The 17,548-nt window shown below is 56.2% G+C and overlaps 1 protein-coding gene and 1 non-coding gene across 2 annotated transcripts; one reads left to right on the forward strand and one right to left on the reverse strand.

Moving 5' to 3' along the window:
* Positions 1-87: 87 nt before the first annotated feature.
* Positions 88-179, reverse strand: TRNAR-UCU (transfer RNA arginine (anticodon UCU)). Its single transcript is given in 2 exon segments — positions 88-123; positions 143-179. It is a non-coding gene; the product is annotated as a tRNA-Arg (tRNA).
* A 169-nt stretch (positions 180-348) lies between these two features.
* Positions 349-13,417, forward strand: SLC27A4 (solute carrier family 27 member 4). Its single transcript, XM_054220948.1, has 13 exons — positions 349-437; positions 3,214-3,380; positions 4,033-4,427; positions 5,116-5,274; positions 5,647-5,716; positions 5,825-5,916; positions 6,454-6,563; positions 6,983-7,192; positions 7,444-7,570; positions 7,749-7,886; positions 8,039-8,203; positions 8,667-8,813; positions 9,039-13,417. The coding sequence occupies exons 2-13, from the start codon at positions 3,220-3,222 to the stop codon at positions 9,194-9,196; spliced, it is 1,932 nt and encodes a 643-aa protein (XP_054076923.1). The 5' UTR covers positions 349-437; positions 3,214-3,219; the 3' UTR covers positions 9,197-13,417.
* Positions 13,418-17,548: the final 4,131 nt, after the last annotated feature.

A 17,548-nucleotide genomic window follows, 5' to 3' on the forward strand; every position in this document is an offset into this window, starting at 1 on the left:
CATCCGGGGGCGGTGGCGGTGGCTCCCCCCCGGCCCGTTACCACCGCGGAACACCGACGGGGTGGCCGACGCCCCGGCGGCAAAATGCGACTCTGGTGGGACTCGAACCCACAACCTTTGAATGACTCCCGTCACACAGCGCTAGAAGTCCAATGCGCTATCCATTGCGCCACAGAGCCCTCGCTTTGCCCCGCCGCCCTCACCGCCTCTTCCCACCGCGCCGCCCCGCGCCCCGCCCCGCGCCGCGCCCCGCCGTTGCTCGGGACCGCACCCGCGGCCGCGGGGCCGGACCGGTGGCGCCGGGCGGGACTACAACTCCCGGCGGGCCGCGCTGCGCCCGCCCCGCCCCATGCCGCAGCGGCGGGCGGGCCCCGCTCCCGCTCCCGGCCCCGCTCCCGGTGCAGGTGGCCGGGCCGCAGCGGACGCGCCGGAGCCCGGTAAGAGTGCGGCACCGTTTTCCCCCTTTCCGTGACCTCCCGGCGCCGTTCTGCTCCGCCGCGGCGGCCACGCTGCCTCCCCGCGGGCGGCCGGGCGGGTCCGCCGTGGCCCACGGTCTCCTCAGCAGGCGCCGCGGCCCTGCGGGCGGTACGGGGGTTCCTCAGACTCCCGGTCTCCTCATGAGGTACCGGCGCCCCTCGGCTACTCCGCTCTCCTCATGAGGTACCGCGGTTCCTCAACCTCCCGGTCTCCTCATGAGGTACCGGGGCCTCTCGGGCTCTTCGTGAGGTACCGGCGCCCCTCGGCTACTCCGCTCTCCTCATGAGGTACTAGGGCCTCTCGGGCTCCTCATGAGGTATTAGGGCTCCTCGCCCTCCCCCGGTCTCCTCATGAGGGGCCGTGGCCCTCCTCCTCAGCGGGCTGCAGAGCTCCCCCCGCCGGGTATCGGCTTTCCCCGGGCGGTTCCTGGGCCTGGCCGTGGTTAGGGGAGGAGGGTCCCGGCTGCAGCCACGCTGTGAGGCCCCGATGGGCCTCCCCGTCCTTCTGCCCCCTCATATGGGGCTAGGGATGAGCCCGCCGGCCCCGGGGAAGGACGGGGAGGGCAAAACGGGACCCCCGTTTTGCCCTCCCCGTCCTTCCCCGGGGCCGGCGGGCTCATCCCCATCACCCTGCCCAGGCCCAAGGGAGAAGGACAGGTGCCTCCCCAGCTGTTCATGGTAGTGAGATGCCTCTGGCGATCTCCTGACCACCGGTGCTTGACCATTAGTGCTGGGGCTTCTCAGAGCCCGGTCACCTGCCTGTCGTTTCCCCTGGGACCCACTCTCCAGGGCTGGTACCTCTCCTCGGGTCTCTGTGCCCCCGGGTGAAGGATCCCTGCAGTTTGCCTTCATGCCCACTGGCTGTGGAGCTACAGGCAGGTCTTAATTTTCGCCGTGCTGATGCAGCTAGACAAGACCTGAATCCTTAACGGCAGGGCTGGAGGTCTCTGGCAGTAAGGCACCGGTTATCTCTCAGTAATCTCTCACTGGTGTAAGGCAGAGATGCGAGCAGAGGATAACAGGGGCCTGTCTGGGCCTGTCTTGCCTTCGGGTGGGAGATTAAGCACCTTGCTGCCCACACAGAGTGTGGCTCTCCACCGCTGGCACTCCACATCTGTCTGATGTGAGCGTGTGACAAAGGGCTCAGGTCTTGGCCGAGGCATAGCAGTTTGGTGGTGATCTAAGAGCTGCCCTGTTTAACTGCAGAGAGGGGCTCCTGGGCAAAAAGGCAGTGGGTCCTTCCCTGCTAAAAGGCTGAGGAACTGTGATGTGGGACCTCAGACCTGGGAGGTGTTTGGTGGATAGAGCTTAGAGGCCACTGGCATGAATGGGGATCTCTGGGCAGGGGCTGCGGACAGAGGGATGTCCCCAGTCTCCCACTTGGGAGTGGCATCCTGATCGCTGGTGCATCCCTGCCCGCTGCCGGTGGCACGGCTCAAAGGTGAGACAGCCTGTGTGACATGCCAGGGCACAGTGACTGTGTGGCGCTGCCTCAGCTCTTACCCTGCCAGCATCTCATACCAAATCCAAAGAGGCTCCCCAGACCTGGGGGAACTGCAGTGAGCAGAGGGAAAGCTGCAAGCGTGGCTCCTGGCCCTGCCGGCTGTGGCAGAACGCACCCAGGGCTGCCAGCTTTGGAGCAGTGGATCCACCTTCAAGAGGGAAAGGGAAATGACGTGAGTGTTTCCTTCCTCTTTGGCCTGCATCCATGCCAGGAAGGACCAGTTTTATCTAGGAGCCCTCAAGCTGCAAGAGTCATGTCACTGTAACTTTTTTCTGCCCCATGTTGTCACCTGAAAAGAGCCTTTGCTAGATCAGAGTCCCCTGCGTGTCTTGGAGGCACACCTGGGGTGTATTTGGGATGGGGACAGAGGTGCTGGTTTTGGGGGGCAAGTACCAGAAACTGAGTTGCCATCCACAGGGCATGGGGTCGGGGGTCTGGGTGCTCCTGGCAGCAGTGACAGGTCTTGTTCTGCCCACTCCAGCCTGGCCAGGACATGCCTGCTCCTGGCCTTGTCCCTGACCTGCTCTGTCAGTGTCTCCAGCAAAGCCAGACCAGGAAACAGCCTGCTGCCACGAGGGTTTGCAAACATGAGCAGAGCTCAAAGGACTGTGTTTCCTGTTCCTGTCTGAGCTCTGTTGGGGAGCATGTGAAGCTGCACTCTCCCACCAGCCATGCTTGCTGTCCTAGAGCCGGGTGTGCAGGAGAGGTGGTGCTGGGGGCCTGGGAGACTTGGGTATGGGGATGGAGATGGAGGGACCCTTGGGGTAGGGAGGAATTTGGAGCTGGGCTTTGCCAGGCTGGAGGTGAGGGGTTGAGCCAGTCTTGCCTGGCATCGCCTTGGTGCCTGCCAAACATCTGTACATGGTCTTCTGCCGTGGCTCCACTCCCACATCCATGAAGTGAACTTATCCTGCATCTCATGCTGGTGGGGTGTGGCTGTGTCACTGGCTGGTGTGCATGATGTGGCTCCCCAGGTGGGAATGGCTGGGCTCTCGGCTGGCACTAAGGAGTTCCATGCAGGTGGCTTAATTGGAGGCCATTTCCAAGGTCCAATGAAGCTACATCTGTGGGATTTCTGGGCTGCTGGGTTACGTCCTTGCTGCTAGGAGGAGTGATGACTCAGGGACCTCATCCAGGAAACTGGGGGATGCAAACGCATCCCCCACCCATGGATTTGTTATCTCCAAGTCCAGTGTGCGTGGGTTGATGACCGTGGTTTCTCTCTCTCCTCAGGCCACGATGCTGCGTCTGGCTGCTTTTGCAGCGCTGCTGCTGTTCTTCAGGGTTAGTCTGGAGCTGTCCTGGGCCCAGGCCATCCCTGCTCTCTTTGTCTTCTACCTGGGATCCGGTGGATGGGACTTCTTCCTCATATTCATCAAGACAATACGAAGGGATGTCACGTAGGTGTCCTAGCTGGGATGGCCCGACCATCCACCCTCCCCCTGGCCCGCTCCTCTGCACTGCTGTGTATGAGCGCAGCCCCCAGTTCCTTGCACAGCCCTGGGTTTCTACTGGCACCTGGCCCAGCTGGAAGGAGATCTCCCTCTGCTGCGCCCGGGTGGCTCCAGACTCTTGGTCAAAGGTTTCACAGGAAAGATAGATTTCAGCTGAGCTCTGAAGTCTAGTGACTGTCCTTGTACTTTGCCCTGTCCCTAAAGCTGCTGGCGTGGCACCAGGTGCCTGTGCAGGGTCAGTTCTGAGTTGGTACCAGGCTGTGCTAGCTCCTGGCAAGGATTTGTGGGGAGGGAGCAGTGGCACCTCTTGGAGAACACCTAAGGCTCAAAGATGACCCTTTGGTCAGGGGACATCCCTGTCTGCAGCCTTCCAAAACACATCTCTCCCTGACCTCCATCAGTTCCTGGCTATAAGCATCTCTGCAAAGCACCTCTGCCTATGTCCACATGGCTTAGGGGAGCACTCAGAGCTGCTGCTGACCTAAGTAGGGCCTGGAGCAGTGCTGGGCTGTTGCAGCTCCTGTGCTGGCTGTGCTGGAGGAAGTGCTTTTGCAGGGGTCACTGAGCGGCTGCCCTCTTGCTCCCCTTCCTTTGGCAGCACGGGGCTGGTCCTGTTGCGGGTGAAGTGGCAGGTATGGAGGCACGTGAGGGAGAAGAACACAATCGCCAAGATCTTCCAGAAAACCGCGAGCAAATATCCAGAGAAGACGGCGCTCATCTTCCAAGGCACAGGCGAGAGCTGGACCTTCCGGCAGCTGGATGAGTACTCCAACCGGGTGGCCAATTTCTTCCATGGCCAAGGCTTCCGCTCTGGTGACGTGGTGGCTCTTTTCATGGAGTCCCGCAATCAGTATGTGGGGCTGTGGCTCGGCTTGGCGAAGATTGGGGTGGAGACTGCCCTCGTGAATTCCCACCTGCGCATGGAGGCCTTGCTGCACTGCATCACCATCTCCAACTCCAAGGCTGTGATTTTTGGGGTGGAGATGATGGAAGGTGAGGGGCAGGCAGATGCATCAGGGGTGCTCTGGACTTGGGGAGGAGGTGGGGTGTCTGTGGATCTAGTGCTCCTTTCCTGCCCACCGCAGAGCATGGATCTGGAAGAGAGTAGACAGTTGAATTCTCTAGGCATTGGATCTGGGTTTTTTTCTCTTGTTGATCTCTTTGGCCACTGGGCAGGATCTGGAGTTCAATGTTGTCTGGCTCCCAAGCAGGCCAGCCTGGGTGTGAGGATCCTTCCTTGTGCCTCTCGGGTCCATCCCTTGCATGGAGCGCTGGGCTGGACCGGGCCTGCCCCACTGTATGGGATGTGGGATGAGCCAGCTCTTGCTCTCCGTGGCTGGTAGCCACATCCCTGCAGCACCTTGACTCCGGCTCCTCCTGTGTTTCAGCCCACGCCTCTGAGGTTGATGGTGTCAACAGACCTCTTGGCACCAAAGAGATTTTGGCTGGGAAGAGGTGGAGAACAGGATCTTCTGGTCCCTGAAGAGGCCTGGGCTGTGGCCCCAGTGCCTGTTAATCATGGGAACGACATCTGCCTGGGATGGTTGTCAGCCCTTTGGGCACTCTGCCGAGCACAGCGAGAGTACTGCTACCTGGGGCAGTGTCTTCCTGGGAGGGCAGAGGGTCTCTGTGCTGTAACCACCCTGCCGTCTTTCTCCATCTCCCCTCTTTACTTTCTCAGCAATGCAGGAAGTGCAGCCCTCCCTGGAGAAATCTATCCATCTCTTCTGGTCTGGGGAAGGAAGCCCTGAGTCTGTGCTTCCTGGTGCGAAACACCTGGACCCCCTCCTGCAGATGGCCCAGCGGCACCAGCCAACCCCCCCTGATAAGGGATTTCTTGGTACGTGATCAGCTTTTGGGGGGACAAACTCATGGTTGTGTTTCTGTGGATCAGCTGGTTACAATACTGGCAAGAATGTCTGCTAGGATGCAGATGGCAGACATCTGCAGCAGGGCCTAGGGGTGTCTGGGACGGGTATTACTCCGGTGTCTGAAGCCTGGCCCTGTGTGGAGCCGTATCCTGTTGTGCCCTCTGTGTGTCCAACAGACCTGATCTGACCAGGGTGAAGCCAGCATGTTCTTTGCACTGTCACATAACAAAGTTTTGGCTCAACTGGCACAAGTAGAGTGTATAAATTTGACTTGTCCCCCTCTCCCAGTTCAGCCAGCACCTGGATTGATTATGTGACTTTGTCTCTTCGTTGCTCTCCAGATAAACTCTTCTACATCTACACCTCTGGCACGACGGGGCTGCCAAAGGCTGCCATTGTGGTGAACTGCCGGTAAGGCTGTGGGCAAGGGCTCAGGGGAGGCCGGAGCTGAGCTCTGCCCTGCCCTAGCACAGCACCTCTGTCCCTGCTGCTGACATGTCCTTTACCCTCCTGCCCCAGGTACTTCCGCATGTGCAGCTTAGTTTTTTACGGTTTTCGCATGAGGCCCGACGATGTGATGTACAACTGTCTCCCGCTCTATCATGCTGCAGGTAACGTGTGCCATACAGAGCCCTGCATGCCAGGACTGTCTCTTCCCCTCAGCCAAGCCCAGGGCTCAGGCTGGAGGCTGGTGCGGCAGCAGTCTCCATGTCAAGGAGGAGCCGACTGCTGCTGACAGTGTCTGACCGAGGTTTTCCGCTTTTTCCCTGGGAGCCAAAAATCGATCTGGCTGACCTTTGGAGTGGGGAGTGTGTGTGGGGCTGGTTATCCCAGGTCCTAACCTGGCTCTGGAATAGCTGCACCTTATTGCTGCTCCACATGGAAAGTTGGGGGGAAGGGGAAGCAGTGCCCACCTGGCTGGCTGAGACATGCTGGGATGTCTGGGTGCAAAGGCCCTGCCCCAGATCTTGCTGCCACGCATCTTCTCCCCAGTGCCTGTGGTACTGGGGGCTTTGGCTAGGTGAACACCCATCTGTGGTGAGCCAGTGTGTGGCCTCCACCTTGTCCTGCCAGGCCTCTCCCTGAGTGGGGTGAGCTGGGCTGGAGGTGTCTGGAGACTGAGGGCTCCCCTGGCTGCCTCTCCACAGGGAACATCGTGGGGGTCGGGCAGTGCCTGCTGCAGGGCATGACGGTTGTCATCCGCAAGAAGTTCTCGGCCTCGCACTTTTGGGAGGACTGCGTGAAGTACAACTGCACGGTGAGGCCATGAGGCAAGGGGCCAGCTGGGACTGGGGAGTGGAGCCTGGGGATCTGTGCTGTGCTGGGGAGACCCCAGCTGCTGGAAGAGGGGAAGGCCTGGCCTGGTTCTGCTTGTTCATCCCAAACTGCCTTCCAAGGTGGTGGGGCTGTGTCCATCCCACCTGGGGTGGTAACCCCACGTGTCCAAACTCTTCCCATGCTCCAGCACGAGCCAGGAGGTTTCGGATAGGTTTCACAGAGTGGAGGAGTGGGTTAACTGGGGAGGGGTAGGAGCTAGTAGGACTCCTGGGTTTTACTGAAGCCCCTTTAGGGGACTTTGGGTGTGCTGTGCCATTCCTACCTTCCCTGAAGAAACCCCAAACACCCCCGGGCCTGGCAGAGAGATCCTAGTGAGTCTTTCATCTCTGTCCCTCCCAGATTGTGCAGTACATCGGGGAGATCTGCCGCTACCTGCTGAACCAGCCATACCAGGAGGTGGAGCGGCAGCACCGGGTGCGCATGGCGCTGGGCAATGGGCTGCGTGCCTCCATCTGGCGGGAGTTCATGGCCCGCTTTGGCATTGCCCAGGTGGCCGAGTTCTACGGAGCTACTGAGTGCAACTGCAGCCTGGGAAACTTCGACAACAATGTAAGACCCTACCGCCCTCCCCATGTACCAGAGGGTGCCTAGTGGCCTGGGCAGGGTTGGGAACCCAGACAGGCTGTTTGCTCCTGCTTTCTTGCTCAAAGAAACTTGGCATGGGTTGCCATTCACCCAGAGGAGTTTTGGCTGTTGTTGTGTGGTGCCAGCTCTCTGGTATGCTGGATGTGCGTCGGCAGTGGGCTTGGTGCGGGAGAGATGTCCCTGCTACCCCAGGCTCTAAGCAATTTCTGTCCTAGGTTGGATCATGCGGCTTCAACAGCAGGATCCTACCAGGTGTGTACCCCATCGGCTTGGTGAGGGTGGATGAAGACACCATGGAGCTGATCCGGGGGCCGGATGGTGTCTGTATCCTCTGCAAACCAGGTGAGGGCAACCAGAGGCATAAGTCTCCTCAGCCCTGTGCAAGTCTTTGCCGATACTTCAAGATAATTTACCTAGGTTTGAGTCTCTGTTCACTGAAACACCACCGACCACATTATACACCCTTTTTGCTTGGGTGCGAGTAGTTGCTTCCCCCCTTGACCCCCTCTTCTCCCTGCAGGGGAGCCGGGGCAGCTGGTGGGCCGCATTGTCAAGAGCAACCCCTTGCAGCACTTTGATGGCTACCTGAATCAGTCAGCCACCAACAAGAAAATCGCCAGGGATGTGTTTACAAAAGGGGACGCTGCCTATCTCACAGGTGAGGCAAGCAGGACCCTTCCGTACACTGAGAGCCGTACCTGGGTGGGCATGGGGGCTGTCCCAGGCTAGTGGCACTGCCCTGAGATGCTCCAGAGTTGTTCTTAGTACCTCTGACACCTAATTTTTTGCCTATTCCTCACTTTCCTATAGGGGATGTCCTAGTGATGGACAAATACGGCTACATGTACTTCCGGGACCGCACTGGGGATACATTCCGCTGGAAGGGGGAGAATGTCTCCACCACAGAGGTGGAGGGGACGCTGAGCCGCATCCTCAACCTGACGGACGTGGTGGTTTATGGGGTGGAGATCCCAGGTAGCTGAGAGGGAAGAGGATGATCAGGGGAGGCAGGCGGGTCTCCGTCACTCGAATGTGAGCATGTCCTCCACATCCAGATTGACATGTCCCTTTGCAAGGGGCTGGACTGAGGCTCCCAGTAGGCAAGCTGGGAAGAGGACACCAGGGATGTGCCTAGCGGGAGCTAGAGGGTTCCCTCCCTCCCTCAAGTTTTGACCTGATTCTGGCTGGTTTGGAAGGACCCTGTGTCCTTTCTGGACAGGCTGCAAGTGCCTTCTCCGGGAGGAGGTGACCGTGACCGCAGGGTGTCGCTGGTAGCCTTAGCCACAGGGTGGTGACACAGCCGATGTCACAGCTGGATGCACCAGTGCTTCAGTACAAAGCAGGATCTGTGCCAGAGGCTTTGCTGGTATGGGGCAGAGGGAGATGATGCTACAGGGACAGTGTGTCTGAGTGCTCTCCCTTCTTCTCTGCCTCTTAGGGATTGAAGGGAAGGCAGGAATGGCAGCCATCGCCGACCCAGAAAACTCCTGTGACCTGGAAGGCTTTGCCAGTGAGCTAAAAAAGGCCCTGCCGTTGTACGCGCGACCCGTCTTCCTGCGGTTCCTGCACGAAGTCTCCAAGACAAGTGAGCTGCGGCATGCACGCTTGCACTGGGCATGGAGCTGCGGGGGGAAACCTGGTTACAGAGGCTGATCTGCGATAGGGTCAGGATGGAGCCCCTCTGCCCCATAGAGCCCCTAGCGAGTTCCTTCGGTGGTTTGGAGGGTGGGTCTGGGGCAGCACGGTGGTGGTGAGGATGGGAGTGTGTGCAGCTGGTGACCCTTCATTCCCGCTCCTCTCCCCGCTCCAGGCACTTACAAGTTCCAGAAGATGGAGCTGCGGAAGCAGGGCTTCGACCCCACGCTGGTGAAGGACAGGTTGTACTTCCTGGACTCCAGGCAAGGCTGCTACCTGCCGCTGGACCAGGCAGCGTTCAGCAGGATCCAGTCAGGAGAACAGAAGCTGTAACTGGTGGGGCTCAAGCAAGGCACCTCCCTGAATCCCGCTGGGAAGAGCGGGGGGAAGGCAGGCGCTGGGGAAGAAAAGGTTCAAGGAGCGATATAAAGGCACGCTAGAGATTTTATTTGACAAGTTTTACAGATAATGGTTTGAGGGGAACGCAGGGGGGACCAAGGGGAGGGGGATGGTTACATACCAAAGCATAGACTCATTATGGCTTTATTTTCTACTTGGTACAGCGGTGGCGGTCCCATGCCATGGGAGGGGCAGGGCCCCGGCCAGTTGAGGAGGGGTGGGGTGCCTCTGCCATTCCACTTTGCTTTTCCTGTCTTTCCTTCCATTTTCCTGCCTGCAGCAACCCTTCCTTGTGAAGGCCATGAAGGGACCAGTGCTGGGCTCTTTCCCCACTCCTCCACCAAGCAGCCAGCTCCTCCTTGGCATGGGGCCTCCGCTGGCAGAGGGCAGCTGGGTGCCAGGCGCAACCCCTGCCCCCTGCGTGGCCCTGCCGGTGTGTTTCTGCTGTGAATCAGGGGAGCAGGGTAGTGCTGGGCTCGGGAGAGGGACAGGGATGTGTTTCTGCCATGCCTTGCACTCTCCTGGGGATGACATTTCTATTTTTCACAATCACACGCACATTATATTATATTATATATATATATATATATATTATACATGCTGACTTTTTTTTTTTCAATCTTAATTTATTGTCTGTACTTCTGAATGTGTCCCGGGTTTGTGCAGTAGGTGGAGGAGCAGCCCAGACCTGTCCTCTCTTGGAGAGCCCTTTTCTCTCACAGGGAGACGGGATGCTCGTCTGGGACTGATTCTCCTTTTCCAGCGTGGGTGCAGCCGTATATGTCCTTGTGGCCTTGCTCTGTGGTGAACGACATGAGCGAACCCCATTATCTTGTGGACACTTCTTTGGGTCTCTTTCTTCCATCTTTTGTGGATGCAGCCTTGTTTCGTGCGCCTTCTTCCTTGCAGAAAGCAGGTGGGAGAGTGGGAATGAAGGTTTGCCTTTGCTTAGATGTACTCAGCATCACGGAGCAGTTCTCGGGGCTTTCCTGCTGCGATGTCTATGCCCTGAACAGAGGAGGCAACTTGCTTAGGGGAGAGGAGGTCCTCCAGAGGGTGGTCTTTGTGAAAGCCTGACTTTGCGTGCTCTGCATCCCTTCCCGCAAGAGCCATCCCTGGTTCTGCCGCAGGAGATGGGCCCCGAACTGAAGCGTCCATGTTAAACACCTGACTTGCGCTATGTGAATTCCCTGCATTTTGTCTGACGTGAAACAGCCTTAGCAGCGATGTCCGATTCCAGTTCTCGGAGACCATGCAGAAATGTCTGTTCCAGGAAAGACTGTGGGTTGGGGTTTTTTCTTCTTCTTCTTTTTTTTTTTTTTATGATTTGTTTTTATGCTTTCAGCAGGGTTTCTCCTTACAATGACATCTGTCTTTTGTGAGGGCAGGGTATGTCTGCTCTTCTAGCTGTGCTTCCACGCCAACGTACCTGCCTGCCCCAGTCTGTCCTTTCCTCACGATTAAATGCGAGTATGGGCTACGCTGGAATTTCCTACCTCTTCCTTGCGCACTCCTGCTCTGTGTAGGGAGGCGGGGGACTATGCCGCTTTGGGAACTGGGAACTGCCACTCTGGAGCGTGACCTCCCGGTGCGGACTTTAGCTCTTCTCGGAGCAGGGGGAAACCAACCCCTCCTTGCTGGGTTTGATGACTCTGTGAAAACAACCCATGACGAGACCCTCCACCAACTCCCCACTCCCCCTTTCTCCTGGTCCTGTTCTCAGCGTTGCCATCCCAGTTTGTCCTGGCCCAGTTCTCCCTCTTTACCCTGGCACAGTCTCGCTCCTCTGCCTCTCTCCTGTTCCCTCTTTCCTCTTCCTGCTGCTTCTCTCCATGTGTGGCCACACTTAACCTCCCAGCGCATTTCTGTCCTTGAAGACAAGTTTTTTGGTACCCATTCCCTTTTCCTCACTGCTAGATCCATCTTTTAGAGCCTCTGCATCCAACCCTAGGGCCAGGAGAAACTGGCTCCATCATGGTATGTGGGTACCAGAGGGAAATGTCTTGCATGAGCCTGGGTGTTGTGTATTGCCTGGCAAGCACCATGGGAAAAGTGCTGGAAATTTGCATCCATTATATACCAGATGCACCTTCAGGCATGCTCAAACTGATGGTTTCTCCAGTATCTCAAATGAAAATTAAAGCTTTTAGTTATTCAATCCCCTGGACATGGTGACTCTGGGCAAGGCCCAGCTCGGAGCTGCATCTGGCCGCTGCAGCCAGCTCCAGGTGGTGACGGGGACAGGGGGAGCGCGGAGTGGCAGAGCAGCATGGTCCGACGCTGCTCCTGGGACAGCCCCTGTCCCAAAGTGACCCCCCCCCAGCTCGGTGGAAAACGGGCCCACACAGCCTCGCAGTGCCCATGGGACTCAGCCTTCAAACGAGGTGGCTTTGCCTGGGGGGGGGGTGTGTCATATTTAGGGGTCTGGGCGTGTCCCCCGGCCTCGGGTGCAGCACCCCAGGGTGCAGGGTGTGCAGCGATGGCCGGTGCATCTGCGGATGCTCCGGTCCCACTTTTGGACGCTGTTCCTCTTGCAGCCGCCGGTGGAGGGCGGGCTGGGCTCAGCAAACGTCTCACTTCGGGGGGGACCTCTTGAGGGGCTCCCCTGGGGTCTCACAGCCCCCCCGGGGGGGTCAGAGCCCTGGAAAGTGGTGGAGGGGACACAGGGCGCTGGGGGGGTCACCCATGCAGGGGACGGTCAGACCCTGGCTGAGGTGGAGAGGAACTTTTGGGTTCTGAACCACCTGGCCTCACTCAGCCCCTCTGCTAAAGGGAATGGGGAAAGCTCAGCCTCCCCGGAATCCTTCTCTGGAAATGGATGGTTTGAAGTGGTACAGGAGGAGATGGGAGCACTGCTCTCTCTTCTGGAAGAGATGGCCCTGCTGCCCTGCACACAGAAGGCAGAGGGGCCGCGGGGCAAGGCTGTTTCTGCCTGTCTGAGAGCAGTTAGGCTAAAAAAGCCAAGCAAATTCTGCATTCAGGGCACTGCCCGTTAAATGCAGCTGTAAATAGCTTTAGAAGCTTATGGAAGTATGGCTGTTATTTATTTGCATTAAGCCCATCCAGAGATGGGCCTGTATTTTTGGGTTTTGGAGATAAATGAGGATTATAGGCACAGCCGAAGTCTGTGCAAGGAGCAGGATTTACCCCTTGCTGGTGCTGACACAACTGAAGGGCCGGAGCATAGCATGGAGCTCACCCCGAGCCCTGCGTTCCCAGCCAGCTGTGAGGGGCTGGAAGGTTGTATGTGCAGGGCGCAGGCAGGAGCAGAAGGATGGAGCCCCCCTGAGGTGAGAGCTCCTGTCCTGGGGAGACGGGGGCGGGGGTGCTGAGTGACTGTGAAACAGCCCAGCAAACCGCATGGAGGGCTCTGATACTTTGATAGAGGAGACCTGCAGAGCTCAGCGGTACCGACGGAGCACGGTGCTGTGCCAGAGGGCTGGGGGGTGCACGTACCACGTACGCATGTCTCCGTGCCGGATTTCCCCGGGGAGCCCCGGGAAGGTGTGTTCGCAGCTGTGAGTTATGCTGTAAGGAGCAGCCCTGCCTGGCGATGCTGATGGCACAGCAGCGTTGGGGGAGTTAAAAGTAGCGGCTCTGGTCCCCGCTGGAGATCTGGTGGCTGGGGACAATTCACCTTTTTCGCTGTGTTTGTCCTTACTGAGGAGGGTTGTGTCACGGTTGGCAGTGCTTCGAGACTCCCTGCAAAACCCTGATACACTAATTAGAGTTTTTCCGCTCGCTGTCAGCTTTGCGTTGAAATCCTGGGGGCTCTTTAAAGTCCTGGTTCCTCTGGAAAAATGAAGCCTAGGTACAAGCATCCCTGAAGCTCTCAGCCCAGGAATACAGGAATATGCAAGTGCGGTACTGAGCCCAGGTCAGTGCTGGGACAAAACACTTCCAGCAGAGACGTGTTCGGAAAGAAGAAGCCAGTGCTTATCATTAAAATCAGTCTGATTTTTTTTTTTTTTTAGTTTCTTTTTATTTGTGCAATTTTAAGGAAGAAGCTAACTGAATCCTCTTTCTGGGATTAGAGACACCTTGCGAGACTCATCTCTCTCCTTTGATCGATAAGCTAAAGTCTGGCTCAACAGCTGTATATAGATAAAAGTACTATATATAAAGTATGAGGTATTATTATTTTTAATTAAAATACTTAAAAAGCTGTTTGCATGAGGTTAAGAAAACACCAAAATCCTTTCCTGGGTTATTATTAGCCTATTAATTTAAGCAAAGCCAAAGAGCTTTACAAACCAAATGTGCGTTTCACCATGGAGATGACTGCTTCTCCCAGACCCCGCATCCTGGACAGTGACAATAATATTAAGAAAAATAGTGCTGCAACTTTTTCTCTGATCAGCATCTCTTTCCAGCTCTAGGTCCAGCTCAGCCAGGTCATGCTTTGTGTGCAGAACTGGAGAGTATTTTAGCCTAAATGCGGGTGCGGGCTTTGCAAGCTGCTCAAGACTTTTCTGGGTGAAATTAATTTCTGCTGCTGAGAAAGTCTGTGACAATCTTTAATGCTGCGTCTTTCCAGCCTCCTCCTGCCACTCTTGGCGTGCTGGAGTCTTCCCAAACAATGACAGCCACCCTCTCCTCCGCACGCTGGCGAGCAAGCTTTGCCTTTAAGCAGCAACAGGGAAATATTGTGGACTAAAGAAGGGGCTATCCTTTGGTGCGCTCTTTAGAAATGGAAATATGCAATTCCCCTGGGTGGTTCCAGCGTAACCGGGAGCAGGCCGAGGGACGGCGTCTCCCCCTCTCCGGTTTGAAGGGGCTGCGTTGCAGGGGATTCCACCAAAATGATGGTGTGCAGAAAGTGCCTGTGTCTCATCATCCCGGCAGGGAAGGGCCAGCAGCTTTCCTCCTTAAAGCGGAAAGGCTTCTCTAGGGAAGCAAATGTCTTTAGGGACGTTTTCTGCTTAGTTCTGGAACAGCAGGGGATGGCCAGGCTGTGTGGCTGGGTGAGGCTCGGGGAACAGGGTTGGGTCCTGCTCTGCTCTTTTCAAGCCTGGCCCATTTCAGTGGCAAATCCCACCTTCCAAAATAACCTGGGGTTTGTCCCTCTTTTCTCCTGGTTAATTAGAAATCCCACCCATAGGCACAAATGATGCCAGGCCAGGCTCTGGGAGAGCTTTGGGCAGTTGGGGCCATGCAACCCCAGGAATCACAGGCTATGGTGACTCTGCCTGAGGCCAGGACATCCCCCTGCTCGGGAAAGGAGGTCGTTGCCCAGATGTCCCCAGATCCCAGGCTTGTGAAATGGGATACGACCCCTGCTATGCCATGTCCCCCTCCTTGGTATGGCTCTGCCTTCCTCCAGGGTGCCAAGAAGCCCTCCCCAGGGATGCAAGCATCTCACCAGCCTGGGCAGGAGTCAGGGTCTGTCCTGCCCTGGAGGTGATGGCTCCCACCACCGCATGGGGCCCTGCATGCCCCCAGCACTATGCCAACGGGGGCGAGGACACGAGGGCGGCCAGAGCCTCCCTCCTCGCCTCCGGCCATCCAAGTGGCCTCCATCTCGGCCGCAGGAAGAGGCTAACAGCGGCGGGCCAGCCACCTCCTCAGCTTTGAGTATCACTTTCAGCTATTCTGAAGGTTAAACGCCTGTTTAGAGCTCCCTATTGAAGGTAGAGCCGGGGGTGCGGCATTGTTCGGCCGCCCTCCCGCTTTGTCTGGCCGCTTTCAGGGATGCCCTGAATGGGAAGCGGCCTCCCCAGCCCCGTACCCCGGCAGAAGGGCTCCTGGGGGAGAGCCGCTTCCTCCCGCCCTAATGACATTCAGGCCTCCATCGGTTCAGCTCCCGCTTTCTTTCTGCTGCAGTTTAACCCGGGCACAGAGGCCGGGCTCCATCTTACTGATCTCTGCTTGACACCCAATTACCACATGAATGGGAGAGAAAGGCTGCAAAAGGCTTTAACTCCCACTGACCCTCCTTCCCCTCTGCCTGCTTCCCCCTCTCCCCGTCCTACCCCCTCGCCTTTCTCCGGCGGAGGGAGTTCAAAACTGAGACGGGGGAAATCAAACAAAGCCCCGAGTAAGGAAACCCATTGTCACCGCCTCCGCGATGGCTCCCCTTTCGCCAGCTATTGTTCCCCTTGAAGTTTGACTTGCTGTGTGGAAGGATGCGAGCAGCTGTTTGCGCATTCCCCTGATGTTTTATTGAAAAATAATTGAATCGTCAGTTCAGGGCTCTCTGATATAATGTTTCCTCATAGCACTGGGCCCTGTTGTATTTATAAACTATGTTTCCCTGTAAAACGTGATGGCGACCTAAACCGTTTCCTCCAGAATAAACCCTCAGCGGAGGGACAGAGGCATGCCCCTTCTGCGCTCAAGGGGAAGGAAAAACCCTGCAAACAGCACGAAAAAAACCAAACCAAACCAAAACAAAAAAAAACCCAAACAAGCCAGAACTGAGACAAAAGAAATTAAACCCTCTTTATTGCCAGGCTCAATTTCCAACCTGTTCTTTTGTTTGGTGCAGTTGACTTTGTGGGAGGGGAAAGGCGGGCGCGGACGGAGCACCCTGGTCAGCTGCCTCTTGCCCAGCATAACCGGGGTGAGCGGCACGGCTACCTGGGGATGCCATCCTACGCTGGGGATCGAGTGAGGGACCTGCCGTAGAAAATTGGGTATAAAACGAGAAGTTTATCTTAACTAAAGCACAGTGACACATCCCTGGGTTTGAACAAGACGACGGTGTTACAGCAAACTGAACCGGGGGTACGCATTCAAGGCAGGAGCCTTGTCTTTATCTAGTTTTGCTTTATGTACCCGTTTATCAAATACCATCGATGTTCACAGCATTTTAGAAATAATAATGTCAGCATTACACTTTCTCGAGGAGATTACACTTTTGCTTTCCCCATCCCCAAGCATATGCCGGAGGATTTGTGACGCTCTGATTTCAGCACCCAGCACAGAGATGAGACTCGCTCCTCTCCCAAGCACACGGTGTCCATAAAAATGTCCCCCATATCTCATGTGCTTGCTGACTGCATTTCCAGGGCAATTGTTAACAGTAACCGGCTTTGAATGCTCGAATGAGCCAAATTGGTATTTATGATTACCGATCTCTTTCTTTTTAAATTCTTTTTGCTTTTATGGGGAAATACTAACACTAAATCTGTAATATTTTGTTGTATTTCTATAACTAGGGAATTGAGATTCTTTTAGGAGCCAGTTCTTCTATTATTTGGCCTCATAAATTATTTCTGGAAGCAAGAAGAGTAGCTCATATAAAACCATAACTGCAAACACTGATCTGGAGTCCAGATTACCAGATCCTCTGTATAAAAGAGTGCTTCAGTCATTTCTGAAGTGTAATGAAGTAAGATTTTTGTCTAAGGCTTCTTTCCTCAGCTGGTTTCCCATACAATCAGTTCAACATCCTGGGCCGTATCTCTGAGATACTTAAAAGCTAGGGGATTTAGCAATATTTAAAATCCAGCTGGAATTTTTGGATGAAGACCATGGTCAACAGCTTCACGTCTCTGCCATCACGTAACCCGGGCAGCAACGGCAGCGTTCATCTGCGCTGGGGACCAGCCTTTCCTGGGGCCCAGCCCAGAGAATGATCTCCTCTGAGAACAAAAGGCCATTACAAACACCACCACCTTCTGCTCTCGGGGTTAGGCATGCTCTGACCTCCGTTAGCATAAACGAAGAGCAATCTGTCTGCGTAAATTTATGCCCCTTACACATAATGCATCTTGTATATGTGTATATATTACATTTCTATGTGCATGTGTGCACGCATACATGTCTTTTTTAAATCCAAACCCTCCACTGAGTGGAGGGACGGTTAAGGGGCTGCAGTTTTTCCACCAGTGCTGCCCAGTTGCAGCCCCATGTTGTGGGGGAGAGAAGCCTGCGCCGTTGCACAGCCCAGCTGTCACCACCATGGCTGCATCCCGCCCGCGCACACGCTTCTCCCTCTGGGGACAGGAGGAGAAAACAAACAGGCGACAGATGTGAGCCGCGTTGTTTAACATGGTGCTGGAAAGTGCCCGGTGCCGTGGGGATGCGCTCGCTGGGAGAGGCTGCCCCGAGCAGAAGGGGATGCTCAACTGCTGCCTTCTCCGACGCGCAGAGGCACATCTTCCATGGTGGCGACAGGAGTGGTTGTTAGTCTCACCCGGCCTCGCCATTTCTGCATCCTCACTAAAAATTCAAATTAACTGCAAGGCAGCAGGTTGGCCTCGCTGCTGGGAAACCCCTGCTGCAGCTCCTTGCCTTTGCGCAGCTGAAGCATTCTCAACATGTGAAAAAGGGCTCTGTGCA

The sequence above is a fragment of the Rissa tridactyla genome, chromosome 14 (assembly GCF_028500815.1).
Source record: "Rissa tridactyla isolate bRisTri1 chromosome 14, bRisTri1.patW.cur.20221130, whole genome shotgun sequence".
NCBI lineage: Eukaryota > Metazoa > Chordata > Aves > Charadriiformes > Laridae > Rissa > Rissa tridactyla.